This window comes from Nannobrachium achirus (assembly GCF_963921795.1).
Source record: "Nannobrachium achirus genome assembly, chromosome: 19".
NCBI classification, from domain to species: Eukaryota; Metazoa; Chordata; class Actinopteri; order Myctophiformes; family Myctophidae; genus Nannobrachium; species Nannobrachium achirus.
This window is the reverse complement of record NC_137826.1, coordinates 54,701,634-54,728,821: the sequence shown is the minus strand read 5'-3', so window position 1 is coordinate 54,728,821 and position 27,188 is coordinate 54,701,634. Positions and strand designations below refer to the sequence as shown.

Below are 27,188 nucleotides of genomic sequence, written 5' to 3'. Positions count from 1 at the left end.
GATCACCGACGCCGATGAGACGGCCTACAGAGACGAGGTCAACACACTGGCTTTATGGTGCCGGGAGAATAACCTCGCTCTCAACGCTGGAAAGACCAAGGAGCTCATTGTTGACTTCCGGAGGCCGAAGAGGGAGCACACGCCAATCCACATCGATGGAGTTGCAGTAGACAATAAGAAGTTGCAATTCAGTATGTTACATACAATATGTTACAATAGATTTGGTTTGGTTGTATTCCTTATAAGCAGGACATCAACATTGAGGAACAAGAATCTTTCCTCGCATGTAGACCTCACATCTGCTATACAACAACAATACCAGTGATTCTCCAACTTTTACATTTTAAGGACCATCAGAGAGTACAAATGGAATCAAATATCAGAACCTATAACAAGAGTAAAACTAAATGAAAACAATTTAATACTGGCAGTCACAGCTGCTGTTAACGGTTCAAGACGCCTCGGAAACACAGGATAGAATGAAATACTACATGAAAAAGACGATTCAGACATGCAGCGAACGATACATCACAATACCATACGTCACGATACATCACGATTTCAGCCATCAATTGTACCGATACACACTGAATGAAGCGATTCACTCGTATTGCTCATGTTTGTATCACGATTACGATCTGTATGGATTCATCTTAGCATCCCTATTGGACATCCATTCTCTCCCCCCTGCCTGGTGTGCCTTTCCTACTACACACTCACCTCACACCTCACAACTCTTGCACGATCCCGATTGGCAACTGCAAGTTGCTCCATTTTTGAAACCCTCATCATTTACATGTTTGTGAGTATTGTGTTCACAATTTGGATTGACAGCATGTGTTCTCTGTGCCTCTTCAGTTGTGTGAAGGGAAGTTACTCACTCCAATATATCTGCCCATGATTGCTTCATCTTTAGGACAAACACAATGCTTATTGCACATAGGAATTTGCATGCAATGTACATTGAATGGTGTATTGTATTCATTACATAGGTTGAGGAGCCTTTTCACATTGGCCTGTTATAGCACCACCAGCTTTGCAAAACACATTTTTGGAACAAAATTACTCAAATCATGAAAGCAGCGTCAGGTTGCTGTGAAAGGCCGAAGAAGACACGGCACCCTTTTCACATTGGACTATTATAGCGCCACCAGGAGGCCACAATAACCTACCTGACCTGGCGGAGACCTGAGCTCAGAGGAGTACTGCTTCTAGTTAAATGTCAAAATTGTCTTGATGGTGCAGAGACACTGTTAACACTTGGGGAGCCAAACGCGTTCAGGGACGAGTTATGGCCACTAGATGTCACCCTGCCACAGGAAGTTATATCGTTGAGGGACGAGTCAACAAATAGTTAACTTTTCGAGACCGCAGCTTCCCTTTGCATGCCCTGAATCCATTACGTCACCCAGCCAGGGCAGGAAGCCCCCTGTCTCTCCCCACACGGAAGGATTTTACATGGCTTTAGATTCTACTTTGAAACATAAGAACGGCTTTATCTGAGAATGAGGTAAAAACAGCCCCATGGAGGCAGAGAGCTGATTGTTTTCACGGCGACACTTTACCGCGAATTTACCGCGATTTTTTTACCGCGAGTTTCGCGAGCGTTTGTAAACAAATGGAGTACCTCCTCAATCTTCTCTGGACACGCACGTGCACACGCACGAAGCTTGCGGGGCTCATCAAAACATAACGTAAGTCAATGGTGGCACCAGCAACAGCTATAAATGTTATAAACCTTGGCCGCCCATGTGTTAAGAGAATGAGAAATGCTGTGACTTTTTTCAAACATTATTATTACCCAGTAGCCCAGTAGGCCAAGGAAGATCTGTATTAAAGAAAAAAAAAAATATATATATATATATATCTATCATATAATTATGGAGGTCAGTCAGTAGGAGGTCAGTCACTCAGTCAGTCAGTCAGTAAATGCTTTTCCACTACAAACCACCCACCAACAGGGGGTGGTGATGTGCGGACTGAAGTATCAGGTTAACACACACCAATCTCACAGTTAGGAATGTTGTAGTGTCTCTCTCTCTCTCTCTCTCTCTCTCTCTCTCTCTCTCACATATGTGGTTTGCCTGCATGCACGGGTCACTAATTCACCGGGTGCATTTGATGTGTGTCTTATATTCCGACGGGTATGGCAAGCGCATACATCCCCATACTTCTATTCACCTAATTTAGCTGTTAAATTATTTGTATCCATCAAAAAATATACACTCCTCCATGGGTTGCTCCTTACATTATGATGCTCCCATAATATTCTCACACACGCACCAGTTACAGTTAATTTCTCCATAACCCACACTCTGCACATATATTGGAGCACATATCTTCAAACGGGTAAGGTCTAGTATATATATATATATGTATATATATATATATATACATATATATATATATATATATATATAGGGGTGCAACATATCGAACCGAATATCGAAAATCGAACCGAACCGAAAAATATCAAACCAAATGACCCTGTACCGAACAATACAATACAATACTACTCCACATCCACATTCCCCTGGAACCCCCTCAAGGACCCCTAGGGGTCTGCAGAGGCCACTTAGAGAACCACTACCCTAGAGGTTGGGTACTGTATTGTTCAAAGTTAAAACAAAAAAATACATAGTTATAAAAATACATTTATAAATCAAGGACATTTCTGTTTATTTTTTTTTATCGAAAAAGTATCGAACCATGTCACCAAAATATCGAACCGAACCGAACCGTGAATTTTGTGAATCGTTGCACCCCTAATATATATATATATATATATCCACCTGTTTCCGCAAGACTTTACTGTAGCATTATCTGCGGGACACTTCCGGTTAACAGCAGACATACAAGCTCACGCCGCGTCGCAGATGCAACCGTTGTGAGCTTGTAGATCACACTCGGCTGCGACGCCGGAAATGCGGCTCGCCTTCTGCGCAATGCACGATGGGATGTTGGAAAGTTGTGGATAGTTTTAAGATGCATCCAAACAAATGAGAAGAACTCTGGTGATTGGTGAAATATGATATGAAGCATCTACAGTATAATTGTACATACTGTATACATACTCAGTTCAGTAATTTAAAGAATACAAGATTGATGGTAGACCCTTTTATTTTTTATTTACAGATCAATGTTGTGTCCGGTAAGTACAGTATTTATCTCTGTCTACTCATTAACATGACATAGTCAGGGGCCTTAGGGTTTTTCCATGCTAATCAGTTTAAAAGCGCCAAATTTTGCACAGGTGTAGCCTAGGGCATGCTCTAATACTTAAGCTAGGGCACCCGAGTCGGCGACCTTCGGGGTCGCCAGAGTGGCCAAATCAAGTTGGGCTTTTAGACTGATTAGTACATTTTATCTCCCTAAGGCCTCCAACTAACAGCAGTACATTCCATCTTGTGTTCCATTAATTCATTAATTCATCAAATCATTCATTCATTCATTCATCACAGACCCGCTCAGTCTCAGGGAACCAATCAGGGCATTGCTTTAGGCCAGATGACCAATCAAAGTGGGGCTCCTGATGATCTGTACTGCCCACTGCAGCACGGTCAGTCTTTCAACCAAAGGTGTCGGTTAAGGACGCTTCTGACAACTTCTAACAACTTCTAACTTTGATAACTTTTAACTTTATAACATCTTGATTGGTTTCCCTATTAAGCTGACTAATTAGCGCAGTGCTTCTCAAATGGGGTACGTGTACCCTAGGGGTACGCAGGGTACTGCAGGGGAGGTACAGGAGAATATATATTTTACTGTTATGGGTAATGATGACAAAACATTGACAGTCTTTGTGTGAACCTTCTCATCTGTAGATTGTTCAACCAAATTACCAAAATACCTTGACTTGTACAACTGTTATTGAAAAGAAAGACATATTTATTTGCCATTTTGCTGTTTTATTTTTGAACACATTGGCATTGGAACTGGAGTTTTGATGTCAATTGTATAAGCAAAATGCTGTAGTCACAACATTAATGGTTATTTTGTTCACCTTTAGGCAACACGAACGTCTATGGCGTAATCCAGCACCCTGATGACTATGAAAATGGTACAGTTATGCTTTTATTGTGGAAAAGTAATGTTGGGAGTGTAATTGTGCTTCAGGTTCAGATGTATCACTTGATTTGTTATAAATGTTCTAGTGCTTCTGCTGGGCACAGTATCATCTCGGTCCTCTGTCAAATGTTTAGTTTACAGCAGGGGTCTTCAACAGGGGGTCCTCAGAGTTACTACAGGGGGTCCGCCAAATCTTTGTGTGATAGAAACTTTTTTCTCCTTTTTTACATTAACCACTTGAACCCTAGTGTCCATATTCTGAGAACTTTTGCCAAAAATAGCAGATCTACAAGCTCACAACGCCTCGCAGCGCGAGGCGTTGTGAGCTTGTAGATCGGCTATTTTCAGCCAAGAGGTTTTGTGTAGAGGGGGAAAAAGAGCCGACTAAGTACAGAGTGAAAGGTCAAGTTTATTAAGTATTGACGGTTCAAGTGGTTAAATATCTGAAAACACAAATTGACATGAATCCAAAATACACTGATGATTGTGCTGTCAAACAATGACACTCTATGGAGACTGAAAAAGGTTTTGGGGTCCCTGCTTCATCTCTCTCTCAACTAAGGGGTCCTTGGCCTGAAAACGTTGACTTAGCGCTGGTCCATAGTGTGTCCATAAGGTGTTCTCCTTAACGCTATGGTACTGATGATCCCTTGCGCCCGCAGGAAAGGCTGCGCACCCTCTCGTCTGTAGTAAAACAATAAAATACAGTTTTGCTACTCACCGAAATAATGCCGGCTTTAGGGAGTTCAAAGCCTACTTCCCCCCCCCCCCCCCACCTCACGTCTAAAACGTTAGGAAAAGAAAGTATTTTACAGAAAGGCGAAATCTGGCCAATGGACATTTCTAACACATTGGTTCCTAAACTGGGGGTCCCATGAAGTCACTCTAGTACTGTTCGGGAGTGAGAATTATATTGTAGATTCTAACCCAACCCATAGCTGAGGGGTCCCGGACCCCCTCTTGAAGACCTCTGACATAAAGTGTATAACCATTGTTCTCCGTCTGTCCCGGACTGGTGCCTAACTTGAATCAAAATGAGAATTATTACTTTATCGACGAAGTGCTACAAGTCTTCAAGTCTAGGTTTGTTTTTCCTACTGATTGGCAGAATACTTAACGATTGAAAACATGTTCAAAATAATACACTAACCAATGTATCCACTTTATTGTGCATTTGTTCTCCTTTAGGCAACCCAGGCGCCTCTGGATCGGATGGATCTGATGAAGACTATGAAAATTAGTCAGTATTTCTGTTTAAATGTTCTCATGCCGTTATGTAAAACATAACAATCTGCCAATATTGTTGTATTAATTGAATACAAAGGACCCCAATGGAAACACACCGTAGTGCTTTCTTGGGTTTAAAATCCTCTTTGCACTCTGTGTATTGAACTCCTGTGCTTTCTTTGCCGCAATGATGTATTCAATATTCAGTTCAATCAATCAATGATGTATTCAATATTCAGTTCAATCAATCAATGATGTATTCAATATTCAGTTCAATCAATCAATGATGTATTCAATATTCAGTTCAATCAATCAATGATGTATTCAATATTCAGTTCAATCAATCAATCAATGATGTATTCAATATTCAGTTCAATCAATCAATCAATGATGTATTCAATATTCAGTTCAATCAATCAATCAATGATGTATTCAATATTCAGTTCAATCAATCAATCAATGATGTATTCAATATTCAGTTCAATCAATCAATCAATGATGTATTCAAACAATAATGTTTGCAGTCTTTGCAGCCACTTTAGACACACATAAAGTAGGATGCACACACACATATGACAGGCAAACACTAGTAAATATCAGAACGACGATCGGTTACCGTTTACCGAAGTTCTCCGCCGTTCCTCCGCCTGAGATTGTTGTCGCGGCGTCTTCCACTGTCCTGCCGCTGATAGCAACACCATCGAGGCGGAAAAGGAGACGCTGGCACCGGGGAAAGCGAGCTGGAGTCCTCGTTCGGACGAGAAGACGCGCCGACAAACCGCCGCTGCCGTCCATTCTGCTGTCCAACGTTCAGTCCTTAGAGAACAAACTTTCGGAGCTCCGGGCAAGGATCCATTTCACTCGGGAGATGAGGGATGTTAACATCTTAGCCCTAACAGAGACATGGCTGGACGATTCACGTGAAGACTCCATGGTAGAACCAGCTGGTTTTTCCATCTATCGCCAGGACAGGTCGTATGCTCTTTCCGGCAACAAACACAGTGGGGGCGGAGTCTGTGCAATGATACGCCAATCATGGTGCAGGAATGTAAAGCCTCTGAAATCCCTGTGTTCCCCTGATATAGAGTATTTAACACTCTTATTACGACCAATGTATCTGCCCAGAGAATTCAGTGCAATTATACTGTCAGTAGTCTACATACATCCCCGTGCAAATGAAGAGGCAGCACTAAAGGAATTATATGGGACAATTAATGACTTGGAGTCTGCTTATCCTGATGGCTGTTTCACTCTGGTTGGCGATTTCAACTCCGCCAAATTGAAGAAAGTCCTCCCCAAATACTTCCAACATGTCACGTGTAATACACGTGGGGAGAGGGTTCTTGATCAATGCTGGACGCCTTTTCGGGAGAGTTATAGAGCCCTACCACGTCCACCATTTGGTAGGTCGGACCACAACTCTGTCCTGCTACTCCCCGCATATAGGCAAAAGCTTAAACGAGAACCAGTCAGCGCAAGAGAGGTCCGAATCTGGTCTGAGGACTCTGATGCTATGCTCCAGGACTGTTTCCAACAAACAGATTGGGAGATGTTTCGACATGCTTCTGAGAACAATATCAACGAGTTCTCAGACTCAGTCCTTGGATTTATTAGTAAATGCATAGATGATGTAGTACCACGTAAGACCGTGAGGACCTATCCAAACCAGAAGCCTTGGATCAACAGCGACGTCCGTGCTGCGTTGCATGCGCGAGATGTTGCCTACAGGTCTGGAAATCTGGGTTCCACCCGTGCTGACCTCCAGAGAGCCATCAGGAAAGCAAAAAGGGAGTATGGGAGCAAGCTGGAAGACCAGTTCACAACTGGAGACGCGAGGAGTGTGTGGCAGGGTCTCCGGGAAATAACGGACTTCAGAGGGCGACCCAGAAGCACGGAGCCCCCATCCGCCTCCCTCCCCAATGAACTGAACAACTTCTTTGCTCGGTTTGAGACAGATGGCACCAATACCAGACCACCGGAGCCTGCACCTGCACCAACATCTGCTAGCCCATTATCCATCTCGGAGGGTGATGTGCGTAAGGCCTTCATTCAGGTGAACACCCGTAAAGCGGCAGGCCCCGATGGGATACCAGGTCGTGTCCTCAAAGCCTGTGCACACCAGCTAGCTGGTGTGTTTACAGAGATCTTCAACCTCTCCCTCTCCCAAGCTGAGGTCCCTGCAGCCTTCAAAATGTCCACCATCGTACCAGTCCCCAAGCGTGCAAATACATCATGCCACAATGACTGGAGACCTGTTGCCCTGACACCAATCGTAAGCAAGTGTTTTGAGAGGTTGGTGAGAGACTATATCTGCTCTGTGCTGCCTGCTACACTGGATCCATGGCAGTTTGCATACCGGAAAAATAGATCTACCGATGACGCCGTTGCCATGGCTATCCACACCGCCCTCAATCACTTGGAAGCGAAGGGGAGTAAAGCGAAGGGGAGTAACAACAGGTACGTGCGAATGCTGTTTGTGGACTTCAGCTCGGCCTTCAACACAATTGTCCCTGCGAGACTCGATATGAAGCTCAGAGAACTAGGCCTGCACCCAACCATGTGCAGTTGGATACTGAACTTTTTGTCGAGCCGTTGTCAGGTGGTGCGGATGGGAAATGTAACATCTGACCCAATGACCCTCAATACCGGTGCACCCCAGGGCTGTGTGCTCAGCCCCCTCCTGTACTCCCTGTACACACATGACTGTGTGACCACGCACGGCTGCAACACCATCATTAAGTATGCCGACGACACAACAGTCATGGGGCTGATCACCGACGCCGATGAGACGGCCTACAGAGACGAGGTCAACACACTGGCTTTATGGTGCCGGGAGAATAACCTCGCTCTCAACGCTGGAAAGACCAAGGAGCTCATTGTTGACTTCCGGAGGCCGAAGAGGGAGCACACGCCAATCCACATCGATGGAGTTGCAGTAGAGAGGGTCAGTGAGTTCAAATTCCTTGGCACACATATCGACGACGACCTGAAGTGGGACACTCACACCACTCATGTTGTGAAAAAAGCACAACAACGCCTGTACTGTTTACGGCGCCTGAAGAAGTTTAGGGTCAGCCCCCGTATCCTGAGGTCCTTCTATAACTGCACCATCGAAAGCATCCTGACGGGTGGGTTAATCGTGTGGCACGGGAGCTGTACTGTTCTTCAGCAAAATGCACTACAGAGAGTGGTGCGGACAGCCCAGCGGATAGTCGGAGGTGAGCTTCCCTCCCTCCAGGGAATATATGAGAAGCGATGTGTGGCTAAGGCTGAGCGAATTGTCGGGGACGTCCACCATCCCGGCCACGGCCTGTTCAAGCCAACAACGAGGCCGCGGCCAGGCAAGCGCTACCTCAGCCTCGCCAGCCGCACTCAAAGACTCTGGAGTACCTTCTACCTGACCGCCATCAGACTCATGAACAAACACTGAACTACACGGCCCGGACTATATGGCCATATGTCTGCTGGCTTATGTATTGGCATTTGCACAATTTTGCACTTTGCACAATTTTGCAGTTTGCACTCGAGTTTTTTGCACTTTAGGTAGTTTTAGATCTTAACATATAGACATATTAAGTAGCTTAGTTCTTTTAGCAACTTAACACTGATTTTAATGTGGTATTCTTAAGACTGTAGCTGCTGCTTTGCTTGCGCACAATGAATTTCACTTGCCCTTTTACTTGTAAATTGGTATTGTTGACAATAAAGTTGAACCTTGAACCTTGAACCTTGATATTCAGTTCAATCCATCAACATCCCTCTGTGATTATAGAACTGTTAGGCTGGACTCACACAGCTGCGTGAAACATCTTCTCCGTATCGTCTGAGAATGGCCACTGTGGGCGCCGTACTAATGCATTGTCAATGGAAGGTTGCTTGGTTTTTTGTCGTTGCCGTGTCTCAAGCTCAACCGCAGCCTGTCTTTTGGCCAAGAGACACGGCAACGACAAAACACCAAACAACCTTCCATTGACAATGCATTAGTATGGCGCCCCAGTGGCCATTCTCAGCCGATACGGAGAAGATGTTTCACGCAGCTGTGTGTGGGACGCCTTACACTATATTTACTGTATAGGATATCATGTTATCTATAGAACTGTTTGTGATGCCCCACACTAATAGTCTGGGTCATTAGAGGGGTGCCTGCCTTGCTAACTATGTTCTATAGGTGAGCCGGGTGGGGCCTCATTGGCTCGTTGGGCTCATTGGAGAGCACCTGGGCCCGGTGCCTCGAGTAGCCTGCCCATGCCATTAGCGAGTTTAAGCTCGCTACGGCAACGGCAGATGGCAACGGTAATCGGAAATGATCCGCGCTCGATAGTTAAACCTGCCGTCGCCGCGGCCGCCTCTACTACGGCAGAAGGTCCCTTCCCACGTAGCGCCTACTCTGTCTGCTGCGTGTATGCGTCGCCATGGGAACCAAAGCGTTCGGTGAAAGGGGTGGGAACCTGTCGCCGCCGAGGCTTTGCTTAACCATTTTGATCGCTACGGCGATTACGTCATAGCAGCCGTAGTCCGCCTGGCGTTGCCGTATTGAAAACCATCTAGCTTAAACTCGCTATTGTGAAGGAGAGATCCAGAGGAGGTAGATGTCTCCATCAGCCTCTTCTCCATGCCCCTGTTCTGTTCCGTTCTGTTTTGATAGTTTTAGCTTTACTTTCCATCCACCAGCCCGCACCACACCATGCTCCACACATCCACATTTACACCACTGATGACTGACTCCACACTTCATAGGATCCTTTTGCCCTTATGTTCTGTTGCTGACAACTTTATTTAGTTTGTTCTGTTAGGCTTTATTTAATAAATACACTTTGTTAAACTTTTGCCACGTCTCCTCTCCCCAATCTTTTGTTATGACCTGAGCCAGTCATGACACTATATTTACCGTTTTTGAGAAGATCAGTAAAAGTCTCATCTGAAACAGTGGCCTGTGTTCACACAGGGTTATAGGGTTTTAGGGTTAGGTTTAGGCATAGTTTTACTGAGGTTAGGGTTAGGTTTAGGCATAGTGGTTAACATTCACCAGGTTAGCATTCACCAGCGTCGGCAGGTTAGCATTTCATCAGGTTAGCATTCACCCGTGTCAAACAAATGGAACGTCAAACAAATGTTGTGTCGAAATATCAACACGCTCCTGTTTTAAATACATAATTATTCATATATATATATACAAATTGTTTCATTTAAGGCAGGATAAGTGAAAGTTTATGAAAAGCTTAAAGCACTATATTCTGATGTTACCATTGTAGACCAATGTAAAAACATAAAAAATGCCATGCTGTTGTCTATGTTTTGTCCAATGTAAAAAAGAAGAAGAAGAAAAAAACACTTAAATGTTGTGCAACACAATCTCATACAATGTCAAAATAAATACCATGCTACACATTATGTCTTCCAATGTATTTTCTTTTAAATAGAATGCCATGCTAGATGCTACACTATGTTGTCCAATGTATATCCTTTAGAATGAAAATATGATCATCAAAATGCAAAACGTCACTGTCCAATCCACTCGTCCGAGACAGTTTGCCCTCCTGGCCCCCAAGTTGTGGAATAAACTCCCTGTCGCACTTAGAACAACGGACTCACTCGCTAGCTTTCGCCGTGGACTGAAGACTCACCTTTTCAGACTCCACCTAAACCCTTAGCACTACAGAAAAAAATCAATGACCATACATGAAGCTAGTTAGCATTTGTTTTTGTTTTTTAGGTTTTTAGAACTTTGATTATATTGTGTTTTTTTTTTCTAGATAGATATCTATTTGCATTTGTTATATTGTTGATGATGTACTGACATATTATCTTATTTATTATTGTGATGTTATCTGCTTATTGTAAGTCGCTTTGGATTAAAAGCGTCTGCTAAATGCCTAAACTGTAAACTGTAAACTGTCGGGCAGAGACCTTGTATCTCCGAGTTTCAAACTTTTCACTAGTTTAGTTAATTTTTTAATTTAAATTCTTAAAAAAACACAAAAAAAATGTTTTTGACAGACCCGACACTAAAGATACAATACATTGCATTTCCTCCACAACCAGTATCAAATAGTTTCATCTCATGAAGACTCATGGCTGATTTCACACGTTTGGATAAACTTCATCAGCTTCACGTTCAGGTCTTGAAGAGTCTGTAAGTGAAACATGAGTTGAAAGTGAATCGGGAGCTTTGCAGAATGTGGCTCATATTTGATGAATACTGAAGTGAATTCTACTCTCAATTGGTTGGCAGAGTTCTGTCATTCACTGAATTCAATTCCCCTTCCATCTTAAAAGGATCCCTGGCTAATATGGCCTTATATGCCTTAATACATTGTAAATGCCCTCTATAACTAGATTGTAACATAAAATAAATAAGAAATAGTTTGTCCATGTGTGGTCCCTTTAGGAATGTATGAAATGCATGTGAAATACAAACATTTTTAAATATTGTTGATGATCATATTAACTTTAGGAATATTATGTTGTTTTTCTTTCTTTTTTTAGCACTTTCATACGGTCCATGGTCCATACAGTCCATAGATGACACATGGGCAAATTACATCAACTTGTGAAAGGAGTTTCCCCTATTGAGTGAAAGATGAACTATTTCTAAAATAAATACAATATTTAAGTTGTTTTTGACTTTACATGTGCGTTGTATAGGGCAATTATAATGTACTAGAAGCTCGGCCGGCCGAGCGTCTAGTCGGCGCCCTGGCCAACTCGGGAACAATGTAAATAGGGGATGAATGCCCTGCCCTTTAATGCAAACCCCATTATACCTGTTGTCATAGGACCCGTTTTGACTATCTGTTTGCCTGTGTCCATTTATGCCCATATATGGAGTTATCTGTCTGTCTGCGTCCATTTTATGCCCATATATGGAGATCTCTGTAGGACCTGTATTGACCATCTGTTTGCCTGTGTCCATTTATGCTAATATATGGAGATCTCTGTATCTGTTTGTCTGTGTCCCTTTATGCCCATTATGGAGATCTTTGTATCTGTCTGTGCCTCCGACTGTGTTGCAGACACAGTGCTGGTTCCCCCTTTAATGCAAACCCCATTATACCTGTTGTCATAGGACCCGTTTTGACCATCTGTTTGCCTGTGTCCATTTATGCCCATATATGGAGATATCTGTATCTGTCTTTTTGCGTCCATTTTATGCCTATATATGGAGATCTTTGACCATCTGTTTGCCTGTGTCCATTTATGCTCATATATGGAGATATCCGTATCTGTCTATCTGCATCCATTTTATGCCCATAAATGGAGATCTATGCAGACACAGTGCCGGTTCCGGAAAACCCTGATGTCAGACATCAGAATCCGAACCTTTCGTGCTGGTTCCAGAAAATCGCGTATCGGATCGGGTCGAGGCCGGGCACTGCACTACCTGCTGCGGCGGGGAACGCGCATGCCGAATTTGAAATAGGGAATGAATGCCCCACCATTTAATGCAAACCCCATTATACCTGTTGTCATAAGAGCTGTTTTGACCATATGTTTGCCTGTGTCCTTTTATGCCCATATAGGAACATCAGAATACGTAACCATGGCATTTTTTGTTGACTCATGTGGCGTGACGTGATGTCAGAGCCTTTTATGATGTGATGTCACAATGAGTCAGCGCTTGTGCCGATTTCCTCCGGATTAGCCTGATGTCAACAATCAGCCCTGCATAAAGAGATTCCGAACGTTTCGCGCCGGTTCTGGAAAACCGCGCGTCGGGTCGGGTCGAGGCCCGGCACTGCACTCCGCGCCGCGGCGGGGAACGCGTGTGCCGAATCTGAAGCCGGTGGGACGAACGGTTCTCGAGATACGCGGATTACAGACAGACACGCAGACAGACAGACACGCACGCAGAGACTTCTCGCATTTATAGATAGATTAAAGGAGTAGTTCACCCCAAAATGACTTTTCTTCTAAAGATTACTCACACCATGCAGACTTGGGTTCAATAATATTTTTTGTTTTTTGTCGCATTCCTAAGACAACAATTTGATTACAATAAATGTACCCCTATTGATTCCGGATGGGGAGCCAAATAAATGTGGATCCCCGTCCGGAATCAATGGGGGTAAATTTACCATAACCTATTTTGCACAATACATTGGACAAATTGGTCAGTGTATTATTTTCAACATGTTTTCAATCATTAATTCCTTTTTCCAATCAGCAGGAACAACACACCTAGACTTGAGGACTTTTTAGAACTACGGCTATAAAGTAATAATTCTCTTTTTTTTTTTTTTTCTCTCTATAATTTTTATCCCACAATTTTGTAACCCATTTTTTCCACCCAGTGCCAATGGCCTATGTAATCCTGGGCTCTGCTCTCCCTCTGCCAACCTGGGGTAATAATAATAATTCTCATTTTGATTCAAGTGAGGCACCAGTCTGGGTCAAGCGGAGAACGATCGTTATACACTTTATGTCAGGGGTCTTCAAGAGGGGGTCCGGGACCCATAGGGGGTCCTCAGAGTTACTACAGGGGGGCAAGACATTTAGTGTAGAGGGGACAAAGAGGAGACCAAGTACAGAGCCAAAGTTGAAGTTTACTATAGGCTATTGACGGTTTACAGTTAAGTGGTTAAATGACTGACATTAGACATGAATATAACATGAACCCAGCATATATTATGTTTACAAAGCTATCTATGAAATCTATGAAAATGTTTAATCTACAATACAAATTTATACCATATGTAGTGTGTGTGTCCTCAGCTAAGGGTTGGGTTAGAATCTACAACATAATTCTCACTCCCGAATCATGGGACCCCAGTTTAGGAACCAATGTGTTAGAAATGTCCATTGACCAGATCTTGCCTTTCGGTAAAAATTTTCTTTTCCTGGCCAATTTTTTTTAGACGTGAGGTGGGGGGGCTCAGAGTGTTCCCACTAAGGAAAGTAGGCTTTGAACTCCCTAAAGCCATCATTATTTCAGTGAGTATAGCAACTGTATTTTATTGTTTTACTACAGACGAGAGGGTGCGCAGCCTTTCCTGCGGGCGCAAGGGATCATCAGTACCATAGCATTAAGGAGAACACCTTATGGACACACTATGGACCAGCGCTAGTCACACTACACTGTAAACAAAACATCTGACAGAGGACCGAGATGGTACTGTGCTCATCAGGAGCACTAAAACATTTATAACAAATCAAGTGACACATCTGAACCTGAAGCACAATTACACTCCCAACATTACGTTTCCACAATAAAAGCATAACTGTACCATTTTCATAGTCATCAGGGTGCTGGATTACGCCATAGACATTTGTGTCACCTTCACCTAAAGGTAAACAAAATAACCATTAATGTTGTGACTACAGTATTTTGATTATACAATGTACATAAAAACTCCAGTTCCAATGCCAATGTGTTCAAAAACAAAACAGCATAACGGCAAATACACATTTCTACATTATTCAATGCATTATTTCGAAGTACCCTGCGTACCCAATAGGGGTACACGCCATTTGAGATGCAATGAGCTAATTAGTCAGCTTTAGGGAAATCAATCAAGATTATATAAAGTTAAAAGTTATAAAAGTTAGAAGTTGTCAGACTGACCGTGCTGCAGTGGGCAGTACAGATCATCAGGAGCCCCAATTTGATTGGTCATCTGGCCTAAAGCAGTGCCCTGATTGGTTACCTGAGACTGAACGGGTCTGTAATGAATGAATGAATGAATGAATGAATGAATGAATGAATGAGAACACAAGATAGAATGTACCGTGTACTGCTGTCATGTTGATAAGTAGACAGAGATAAATAATGTACTTACCGGACACAACATGGATCTGTAAATACAAATAAATAAAAATACAATCTTTATACACTTATACACAATTGTAGGTTGTGAATTTGAGGTGGCAGATCTTCCTTACACTAAACAGTTGTAAGTTGCAATAGCAGATGCCAAAAAGATGTATCCTCTATGTACTGTATACGATTTCCATTACAATTTACAATTGGCAATTTAGGCATTGGCAGACGTTTTTAATCCAATGCGACTTACAATAAGCAGGTAATACATATAATATAATACATAATATAACAAGCAAGATAATATGACAGTACATCAACAACAATGTAACAATGCATAGGAATATCAATCTAGAAAAGACAATAACATAGGTAGACACATCTAATCAGTAAAAAAAAAAAAAACGTTTCTAAAACCTAAAAATGCTATCTTGCTTCATGTATGGTCTTTGAGGGAAGGGGGAGTGTTACAGTAGTGCTATGGGTTTAGGTGGAGTCTGAAGAGGTGAGTCTTCAGTCCACGGTGGAAGCTAGGGAGTGAGTCTGTAGTTTTAAGTGCGACAGGGAGTTTATTCCACAGTTTGGGGGCCAGTAGGGCAAATTGCATGTCTAGGACGAGTGGATTTTTGTCATGGGGCTTTTAGCGAGGATTCTGTCAGCATCCCTGTGTTGGCTGATCTGAGTGAACGGGTGGGGTTGTAGGGGTTGATCAGGTTTTGGAGGTATGGAGGAGCCGTACCTTTGGCTGCTTTGAAGGTCAGCATCAGTGTTTTGTATTCAGTGCGGGCCGCAACCGGGAACCAGTGGAGGGAGCGGAGAAGGGGGGAGACATGTGAGAATTTTGGCTGGTTGAAGACCAGTCGTGCCGCGGTATTTTGGATCAGTTGGAGAGACTTAAGTGCACATTCAGTGTACTTTGACACAGTAAAGCATCGCATGCAAAATCCTATGTACAAAAAGCATTGTGTTTGTCCTTAAGATGAAGCAATCATGCTGAAGCATCAGGAATACACTGCACTTTGGGGGAGTTTAGAGAAAGGGTCCGGGACCCCTAGGGGGTCCTCAGAGTTACAACAGGGGGTCCTCCAAATCTTTGTGTGATAGAAACTTTTTTCTACTTTTTTATATTAACCACTTGAACCCTAGTGTCCTTATTCTGAGAACTTTAGACACAAATAGCAGATCTACAAGCTCACAACGCCTTGCGCTGCGAGGCGTTGTGAGCTTGTAGATCGTCTATTTTTGGCAAAGAGGTTAGGTGTAGAGGGGAGAAAGGGCAGACTAAGTAAAGAGTGAAAGGTAATGTTTATTAAGTATTGACGGTACGTGATTAAATATCTGAAAACACACATTTACATGAATCCAAAATACACTGATGCTGTCAAACAATGAAACTATATGGACTCTATGAAAAGGTTGTGGGGGTCCCTGCTTCATCTCTCTCAACTAAGTGGTTAAAGCTTTTTAAGTTTCAGGAAATGTTTCAAGCAATTGAGTTAACCTAATGTTGGGGCTCCAAATTGTACAGCACACTGCTAGTCTACAACTACTCCTACAGATTGTGTGCATGCGTGCGTGCGTGCGTGCTTACGCGCGTATCATTGACGCACCTCTGCATTTCTTCCAGAGACACAGACCCAGGATCATCAGAAAGATGGAGACTCCAGCACCCAGCAGAGGGTAGAAATATGGAGGCAGGGAGACAGAGTCTGGTTCTAGAACAGAATGAGACATTTAAGAGAGAATCTCTTTGATGTCAAATATTAAACATTCAGTCTTCGCTGGTATTTACAGAGTCACATTTTGAAGAGTAGGGCAACACAAATCAGATTGGGCTTATGTTTAGCCCCCGCTAGCGAGAGTGAGTGAGTCAGTCAGTCAGTCAGTCAGTCAGTCAGTCAGTCAGTCAGTCAGTCAGTCAGTCAGTCAGACAGACAGACAGACAGACAGACAGACAGACAGACAGACAGACAGACAGACAGACAGCATTATCTCTTTTCTTATACATTAAAACACTTTAGGATTGGTCTTTTCGTCCTTTCCTTCAAAAACACATGACAAAGACTTTCTTGTCAAAATATGTAAACAAAGCTTGTCATGCCATACTTCAAATCAAATAATAAATAACCCAAAATAATAAATGAATAAATAAATAAATACATAAACAATTTAACAATTACATGATAAAAAGAAAAGAAACAGAAACATAACTTTTCCACAAAAAAAAAAAAAATCCTTAATTTGGAACCATCCAAGTGATGTGTGCCTAATTATGATCCAACCGCTTATCCATTTGCTATTTTTGCAAAGACGTGATTTAGTGTACTTATCGGCGAGTGAAAATGCCTCGTTTATAATGGGGGCGGACGGGGCTGAAGAGCAGCAAAGGCTCGCTAAGAATGAGAACAGGCTCCAGTAAGCTAGGCTAAGCTAGCTACTTCCATAGCTTTCCATGCTTGCAATGGGAGTTGACATAAGTGTCATAACGCTCTCCATTCTACGGGTCTGGTCTAGTCTATTCATTCAGTAATATTGCATATCTATCTCACCAATCACATCCATCCCGCTCTCTGTTGACTCTCCAAGGTCAGAGATGTTACACTTGTACAGTCCTTCATCAGACTTGTAAACACCGTGGATGGTCATCTGTCCTGTAGACTCGGTCCTGATGAGGGAGCCGTCTTTATAGAAATCAGCTGGGAGGTCAGAGGATGGTTCACCAGTTGTCCTGCTTCTGGACAGGCAGTGGAGTGTGACATCACTTCCCTCCATCACAGGAAGCGTCGGACTCTGCAGGATCACATCTCGAGCTAGAACCAACATCATGTTGAGTTACTGTATGAACATCTATAGAATCAACAGCAGTGAGTTATGAAGATCTATAGAACCAACAACAGTGAGTTATGAAGATCTATAGAACCAACAGCAGAGTATTTGCATGCACTGATTCTGTATTTTCAACCCAACCCAGCTGATTCGCTGGCCACAAGGAGCGCGTGAGCAATTAGGGGTTAAGAGTCTTGCTCAGGGACACACATTGACATTGCTACCCTGGCCTGGAATCGAACCTTGGACAACCAGGGGCTCTGGTTTCCCACTCCACCACCTCTCCGTTTATGGTGCTAGGCACCGGGGGTACACGATTAGTCGTACGAAAGTCCACGACCATCTCCTAGGTCTTGCTAGCATTAAGCCGGAGATGGTTGGCCTCGCTCCACTGCACAAAGTCCTTCACCACGCCATCATGCTCAGTCATGTTTTCACCAGAGATCTGGCTGATCACCACGGAATCATCTGACCGGGTCAGGGCCAGAGTGAGGGACCGGGTCAGGGCCAGAGTGAGGGCCAGACTTAGGGCCAGAGTGAGGGCCAGACTTAGGCCAGACTTAGGGCAGACTTAGGGCAGACTTAGGGCCAGAGTGAGGGATCGGGTCAGGGCCACAGTGAGCGACCGAGTCAGGGCCAGAAGCTAGACTTAGGGCCAGAGTGAGGGACAGATCAAAGTGGTGCGCTCATGATACTGACCATTATAACCGAGGCATTTTCACTCGCTGGTAAGTAGACTAAATCACGTCTTTTTCCCGTTTTTAACTCATTCATGGGCCTCTCAAAGGTAGACAACATTATTAAAATGGGAGAAAAGACGTGATTTAGTCTACTTATCGGCGAGTGAAAATGCCTCGTTTATAATGGGGGCGGACGGGGCTGAAGAGCAGCAAAGGCTCGCTAAGAATGAGAACAGGCTCCAGTAAGCTAGGCTAAGCTAGCTACTTCCATAGCTTTCCATGCTTGCAATGGGAGTTGACATAAGTGTCATAACGCTCTCCATTCTACGGGTCTGGTCTAGTCTATTCATTCAGTAATATTGCATATCTATCTCACCAATCACATCCATCCTGCTCTCTGTTGACTCTCCAAGGTCAGAGATGTTACACTTGTACAGTCCTTCATCAGACTTGTAAACACCGTGGATGGTCATCTGTCCTGTAGACTCGGTCCTGATGAGGGAGCCGTCTTTATAGAAATCAGCTGGGAGGTCAGAGGATGGTTCACCAGTTGTCCTGCTTCTGGACAGGCAGCGGAGTGTGACATCACTTCCCTCCATCACAGGAAGCGTCGGACTCTGCAGGATCACATCTCGAGCTATAACCAACATCATGTTGAGTTACTGTATGAACATCTATAGAACCAACAGCAGTGAGTTATGAAGATCTATAGAACCAACAACAGCAGAGTATTTGCATGCACTGATATCAGTATAATAATAAATACCTATTTCCTCCCGCAAGGGAAATTCTGTATTTTCAACCCAACCCAGCTGATTCGCTGCCCACAAGGAGCGCGTGAGCAATTAGGGGTTAAGAGTCTTGCTCAGGGACACACATTGACATTGCTACCCTGGCCTGGAATCGAACCTTGGACAACCAGGGGCTCTGGTTTCCCACTCCACCACCTCTCCGTTTATGGTGCTAGGCACCGGGGGTACACGATTAGTCGTACCAAAGTCCACGACCATCTCCTTGGTCTTGCTAGCATTAAGCCGGAGATGGTTGGCCTCGCTCCACTGCACAAAGTCCTTCACCACACCATCATGCTCAGTCATGTTTTCACCAGAGATCTGGCTGATCACCACGGAATCATCTGAGAACTTCTGTAGATGACAGGTCTTGGAGTTGAAGCAGAAATCAGAAGTATAGAGAGTGAACAGGAAAGGAGAGAGTACAGTACCCTGCGGGGCACCAGTAATGCTCACCAGCACATCAGATCTACAGTTCTGCAACCTCACGTACTGCGGTCTGCCCGAGAGGTAGTCCGTAATCCATGCAACCAGGCCCCTTTCCACCCCCATCAGCGTGAGCTTCTCCGCAAGCAGAATAGGCTGGATAGTGTTGAAGGCGCTGGAGAAGTCAAAAAACATGATTCTGACTGTGCAGCCCAGATCTTCGAGGTGGGTGAGGGCCTTGTTGAGCATGTAGGTGATGGCGTCATCAACCCCGATGTTGGCCTGATAAGCAAACTGAAGGGGATCCAGATGATCACTAACTTTTGGTCTCAGTTGGTTCAGTACCAGCCGCTCAAAGACCTTCATGACCTGTAAGGTCAAAGCAACTGGTCTTTAGTCATTTAAGAAGACAGAGGGACGGGTCTTCTTAGGCACTGGGAGGATGCAGGAGGACTTCCACAGCTGTGGCACCCTCGCCGTCCTCAGGGAGAGATTAAAGAGATGTGTGAAGGGGACAGCAAGCTGCTCTGCACAGGCCTTAAGCACCCGAGAGTTGAACTTATCAGGTCCCGCAGCTTTCCTGGTGTTGGTCTGGGCGAGTAGGCGCCTCACTTGTTCAATGGTGAGGGTCAGAGGAGAGGGAGGAGGAGAGAGAGGGGAAGAGGCTCGCACACCGTCTTTAAAACTCCCAGTATTGTTTTATTTGGCAACGTTTCGACCCTGTGCGGGTCTTCTTCAGGCATGGTATCATACAGGAAATACAAATGTTAAATACTCATTGCAGTGGGTGTGTGGCAGTGAAACACAGCTGCTCACAATAATCATCCCAGATAACCCCGCCCACCCAAATTACCAGAGAAGGCTGCTGATTGACAGTGTCTAGCCTATACATAGGTAACAATAAAACATATTTATAATAAATCAGAGAATGGGGGGTTACAGATAGTATTATCAGTAATGCAGAGTAAGAAAAATAAACTGCAAAATAAAACACTTGAGTAAAAACAATAAACCTGAAACCATACAAATAGTACAAAAATAAGTAAAATTCAAGTTATGGACACATATGGACATTAATGGCATAAGGCATATGACATCAGACTTGATGCCTATGCGGAACTACACAAAGATTAAAAAGATTAAAAAGCATTTTTTGAAAAACAAAATGAAAAACTAGACCAGAAATGGTTTCATGTCAAATTCCTCATTAAGGCCGTGAGGGGCCATAGTATTGAGCGTAAAGATATAGAAAGCCTCACGTTGTAGTAGGAGACGATTGTGGTCTCCACCACGCGGTGGTCTGTTAACTTTTTCTATACCCCAATATCTAATTCGAATTACCCTGTGATCTTTCTGAACCCCCCCCACACCTGTCTAGTGTTGTTCTCCTGCAGACAGTTCTCCAGCTTAGCTTTGTAGCACACCTTAGCCTGAGCTGTGACTACTTTCAGCTCGCCCACCACCACCCTCACCCCCTCTAGATCACCAGCCAGGAACAAATCCCTTTTCCTCTTAATGCATGCCAGGCCCGATAGTCCCGAGATTATTTCAATGTCTTTCCCTGCCAGGCCCGATAGTCCCGAGAATTTTTTTTTTCGCGAAATTGCATGTTTAACCCCCATAGCAACCCCATCTATCAAACATGGCAGCCATCTTTGTTTACATTTTAGGAAAACATAATGGCTTCTATCTCATGAATGCCTGAACGGATTTCCAATCGGATTTTTTTTGTTTGAAAGCTGTGAGCAATGTGGACACACGTGGTGCATTATCTAGGCATGGGTGTGCATGATCCGTGCACTATGAATTACATGGAAGTCTATGGAGACCAGAGGCACCATAGTTTACAGTTTACAGTTTACAGTTTAGGCATTTAGCAGACGCTTTTAATCCAAAGCGACTTACAATAAGCAGATAACATCACAATAATAAACAAGATAATATGTCAGTACATCATCAACAATATAACAAATGCAAATGGATATCTATCTAGAAAAAACACAATATAATCAAAGTTCTGAAAAAACCTAAAAAACAAAAACAAATGCTAACTAGCTTCATGTATTCATTGATTCTTTTTTTTTGTCATAGAGTACGAAGGTATTGTTAAATGGCGGGGAATGTGTTAAGGAGGTCAATGATTTCCTTTGTCATCCACGGTTTGTTGTTAGAGAAACAGCAGACCTTCTTATTAGGAACACATGCATTCTCACAAAAAAAACGATGTAGTCAGTGATGACCTGACAAAGGCTATCAACATCCTCTCCATGCTCACTGAGAAATGAGTCCCAATCTGTCATCTCAAATTCAAATCTGAGTCTCTCCTCCACCTCCTCAGACCAGCACTGCACATTCTAGCTGGAACCCGTCTCACCACTGGTAGATAGGGACGGGACCAGTTTCACCATGGAATGATCAGAGCCATCAACAGGGGGGAGGGGGACATAGCTGTATGCATTCCTGACATTAGCATACAGTAGATCAAGTGTATTTTCACCTCTAGTTTTGCAAGTGACATATTGGGAGAAATCAGGCAGAACACTGGAGACTTTCACCTGGTTAAAGTCACCGTTCACCAGAATGAGAGCACTAGGATAATGTGTCTGGAAGTTAGCCACAGTCTCTTGCCGACGCTGCACTGCCGCTTGGCGGACAGTACACAGTCAGCAGGACAACAGATGTGAATTCCCGAGGGAGGTAGAGGTAGAAAGAGGTAGAAAATGTGCCCTTTTCCCTATTCGTCCTTTGAAATGCATGCAAGCGAACCTGCCACGTATTACTATAGCAGAGCAACATAGCATACTGTGACAGTATGAATGTTAAAATAAGTGTATCTCTCCTTTTCCAGACTTTTTGAGTGATTGTACCTGTGATCATAATGTAGATGGATCGGCTGACTTCTCCTGATTCAGTCTGACACCAGTAGTGTCCACTGTCCCAACGTCCATCGTGTGAATGATAGTTCGTGTTGATGATACAAAACCCTCCTGCACAGAATCACATTGAAATGGATTTCAGTTAAAGAGGCGGTGCCATAGTTTTGTACTTTTTCTGGTTTTCATGTGTCTAGGAGGTTGACAGTACTTAATTAGACCCCCTGGTGTGGTTGTTATGAGCAATTATGTATTGCCTTTCTATTTGGATTTTAGCTGTAGGCTGCCACCTTGTGGGGTCAAACGTGCCAGTCCAAAAACACACATACTTATTACATCACAGAATCAACCCCTCCCCTAATTACCATTCACCCAACATACTTGGGTGTGGCTAACTTCAGCTGGGTCACCACCCACCATGACAACCACGCATACCAATGAACTGGTGGGTGTGGCCACATAAAAACATAATTTTAACTATTTCTGTACACTTTTTTGGAAGAAAATCTTCCTCCTAGTATAACTAGTAAGACACCCGAGGGTGGAATGCGACCTCAGGGTGACATGCAACCTCGCCCTAAAGGGCGAGGTCGCGCCAATTCTTGACAATCTGGCCAACCACAGCGTTTCTCTGACGATTCTAGTTGTTGTCATTCTGGGGAGAGTTTGTTCATGTTTTTGTGAGGGTATCAACCCTAGGAGACACGGGAGAACACGCAAACTCCACACAGAAAGGCCCTATCGCCAACCCCACCTAGGGTGTGAGCAGATGATGACCTATTGGGTACACATTTATGTCCAAATATAGAAATCGCAAGGCATCAAACCCAAGCTTGGCTTTACTAATTAACATACGTTTTATGCCCATATATGGAGATCCCTGTCCCAATGTTATCAATATTAACTCATACAGTGCCAGGCGACTTTTAGAGCAACTTTCTCACTATGGAGTTCCCTGCCAAGCGACTTTGGGCGACTTTTACTTGGAAAAAAAAAAAAAAAAAAAATTTTTTTTTTTTTTTTTTTTGACCCAATTAAATCTAGTAAACATGATTTCAATCGCGATTTTGCATGTTCCACCCCCCATACAACCCCATCTTTCAAACATGGCAGCCATTTTTGTTTACATCTGAAGAAAACATTATGGCTGATAAATCATGAATGCCTGAACGGATTTCCAATCTTTTTTTTTTGTTTGAAAGCTGTGAACAGCCTGCACAAACATGGTGCATGATCTGTGCATGGGCGTGCATGATCTGTGCACTATAAATTACATGGGAGTCTATGGAGGCTTCTGGCACTAGTGCCACTCGAAGGGCATTTTAAATTGGCAGTAAGTGAGTTAAGGACATATCTGGAAATGCCCATATTTGGTAATGTCCACATATGGGCATGTTTTGACATAACATAGTCAGGGAACTCCATGTATGGGCATAAAATTGATTCTGTGAGTGTGCCATCACAATGAATGTTGTCAGACTGATGTCATCATCACTACCGTCCCTAGACTATCTCCATATATAGTGTTATCCACATCTCCATGTTAGGACTCATATATGGGCATAAAAAGTATGTCATGTGACATTGAGTCCGGATTAACAATGGCTACTGTCTATGACGGTAGTCCCATATGACATATTGGACTAGACTATCTCCATATATAGTGTTATCCACATCTCCATGTTTAGACAGCCAATGACTCCGGCCTAACAATGGCTACTTTTTATGACGGTAGTCCCATATGACATGATGGACTGGACTATCTCCATATATAGTGTTATCCACATTTCGTGTAGCCGCCCTGTACAGGAAGTGATGTCACAACTCGCTGACATCACACTGACATCACAGAGGCTTCGGACACAGAGGCTTCGGAAGGAAGGACACTCAAGCGACACGGTTCTTCAGAGTATATGCGAGGGGGGGGGGGGGGGGAATCATGGCACCACCTCTTTAAATGCCATCCATCCATCCATCCATCCATCCATCCATCCATCCATCCATCCATCCATCCATCAATCCATCCATCCATACCTCTGAAGGTTCCCCACCAATCGTTGCAGGTTGTCTGGTATTTGCCTCGATTTCTATCCACAGACCATCCATGGACAGGCTTCCCTTCTACCTCACAGCTCAGTGAGATGGACTCACCTGCAAGGAACTGAGATCTGTCAGGACTGACTCTCAGAGACACTGGAATGAGAGAGAGAGAGAGAGAGAGAGAGAGAGAGAGAGAGAGAGAGAGAGAGAGAGAGAGAGAGAGAGAGAGAGAGAGAGAGAGGAGGGGAAAGATTACTCTAGGTTCAGATTCCTTTTACCAACATAAGCATTGCGGTTGCATCTCTCCATTCCGACATGTCTCCATTACGACATGTCTCCTTTCCAATTCCAACACTAACCCTATACCTAACCCTGGATCTCACTATTTCCATAGATAATGCATTGGTGACTTAGGCATGTTTTCACTACAGTTCCGGAATTTTTCCAGCAAAATAATTTGCATAATCATTTTCAACTTGCCGGGAGTTTTGTTTTTTGGGTGTTTTCACATGAGCAAAAATGCTGGCATCGCCATAAAATACATCGTTTTCACTACTAAACCGTCGCGGAATGAAAGTCCGTGTTGCCAGACTTTGTGAGAGAAATAAGCAACCAGGTGTACGAAAATAAGCCCCAAAAAGTGATATTATCTAGGCCACAAAAGCAATTTAAAACTATAAGCATCGCCACATCAGCTACTTGACAATTACCGATCTAAAAGATCACAACAAATAAAAAGCAGCCAGAAACGATCAATACATACAAGCAACTTTACGGAAATCAAGACCATAGTCGCTTATAATTAGCAGACATGGCAACGGAACCAGTGAGCCCATACTGTCTGGACGCAGCAGCAGCGACTCGCGTCTGTTTGTCTCTCCTTTTCTCTCTCACCAATGGATTTAACAAGTTACAAGAAATATTCTTCATGAAACAACACATGTGAACCTTATGTGTCACATAAGGTTCAGAAAGGATCGCTTATGCAACGTGTTGCATAACCTTCCTCACCCAGGAGTCAGCCCAGCCTAGGCAAAAATGACTAGGTATTTTCCCGTCACGTTTGGGACACCAAAACTCACGGAAGACAAAATAAGTGGCCGTTTTCACATGGCGTGAATTTCAAAATTGCCGTCATTTGGAAAAAACTTCCAGAAGTTTGACTCAGTGAAAACGGGGCTTTAGTTTCCTACTGCTAGAAACCTTGGAGTGGTCCTGGACAGCCAGCTATCATTCAAGGCACACATTGCATCAGTCACCAGGTCCTGTAGGTTCACACTCTATAACATCCGGAAAATCAGACGCTTCCTCACCCAGGAGTCAGCCCAGCTCCTCATCCAGACATCTGTCATATAAAAACTTGACTATTGTAACTCTCTCCTCACTGGTCTCCCGGCATGTGCACTTAAACCTCTCCAACTGATCCAAAATGCTGCGGCACGACTGGTCTTCAACCAGCCTAAGTTCTCGTATGTCTCTCCCCTTCTCCGCTCCCTCAACTGGCTCCCGGTTGCGGCCTGCACTGAATACAAAAACACTGATGCTGACCCTCAAAGCAGCCAATAGTCCAGTAATTTTAGGCTAAACCTAAAACAAATTGCAATAGTAGCAAACTCAACTGATTTTGTATCCTCAATATGTCCTTAGTGAGAGAAAGAAGTCCCAAGGAATCCTATCAGGGCAAAGTTTTGAAAACGACCTACCTACCTTCACTTACTATACACTACAATAAAGGAAAAAAGGACTCCCAAAAAATCTGCTTTAAGTTGGATGTGAGGGGTCAAACTAGGGTTTTTAATTATTCTGAATCCATTGCAAGCATTTGTTTTGCACGAAAAACATTCCTTGGGCAAGAAATGGCCACTCAAAACGATGGTTTAGTGATGAGTCATCAATTTTCTTTTGGGGTCCGTTTTGGGGTCCGATTCTAAAATTTGTCACAATTTTCACAACCTTAAAGGACAACTTTGTTTTTTTAAAACAAGGGTTCATATTTTAGATTGTAATTAGAGAAAAGAAAAAGTGAGTGTTAAAATGTTTTCATTTGCTTCGTTCATTTGTTTTATTGCGTTTACCATGCTAAAATGTGGGGCATGAGTACGCATGGGGGCATGCGTACAAGTGGCTAAATATGTATCTTTTTAGACACAAGCCAGCAGTTTCTAAATTGCTATTTACAGTAACACTTTTTGCCCCCATAAGTCACATCCAACCATGAAAGGTTTCGTTGTATCTTGGGAATGGGCTTATTCTGTGTAAAATGAAATATTTAGCCACTTGTAACGCATGCCCCCAACCACTGAAATAAGAATCTCTAAAACAATAGAAAGAAGTAAATTAAATAATTTTAACACTCATCTTTTATATTCTATATTACAATCTAAAATATGAACCCTTGTTGTAAAAAACGAAAGTTGTCCTTTAACTTCATGTACATATTGCTTGCCCCGATTTGGCACTACTTCACTATCCTGGTCAATATTAGACCAAGTACTGACCA

General features: G+C 43.4%; 1 protein-coding gene across 3 annotated transcripts in view; it reads right to left on the bottom strand.

The window, feature by feature from the left end:
- Positions 1-10,034: 10,034 nt before the first annotated feature.
- LOC308305113 (uncharacterized protein) overlaps positions 10,035-27,188 on the bottom strand; it is a 26,482-nt gene continuing 9,328 nt past the window's right edge. For 2 of the 3 annotated variants that reach the window (XM_080749791.1, XM_080749792.1), the window contains exons 8-16: positions 24,683-24,841; positions 22,643-22,762; positions 18,935-19,195; positions 17,602-17,862; positions 16,663-16,767; positions 15,072-15,087; positions 14,858-14,955; positions 14,520-14,576; positions 10,035-11,426 (exon numbers count right to left, since the gene is read on the bottom strand). In XM_080749791.1, coding sequence (XP_080605917.1) covers positions 11,377-11,426; positions 14,520-14,576; positions 14,858-14,955; positions 15,072-15,087; positions 16,663-16,767; positions 17,602-17,862; positions 18,935-19,195; positions 22,643-22,762; positions 24,683-24,841 — 1,127 coding nt within the window. In that variant the 3' untranslated portion in view covers positions 10,035-11,376. Of the gene's footprint in view, positions 11,427-14,519; positions 14,577-14,857; positions 14,956-15,071; positions 15,088-16,643; positions 16,768-17,601; positions 17,863-18,934; positions 19,196-22,642; positions 22,763-24,682; positions 24,842-27,188 lie in introns of all 3 variants that reach the window. The other variant, XR_013963087.1, reaches the window with a different exon arrangement.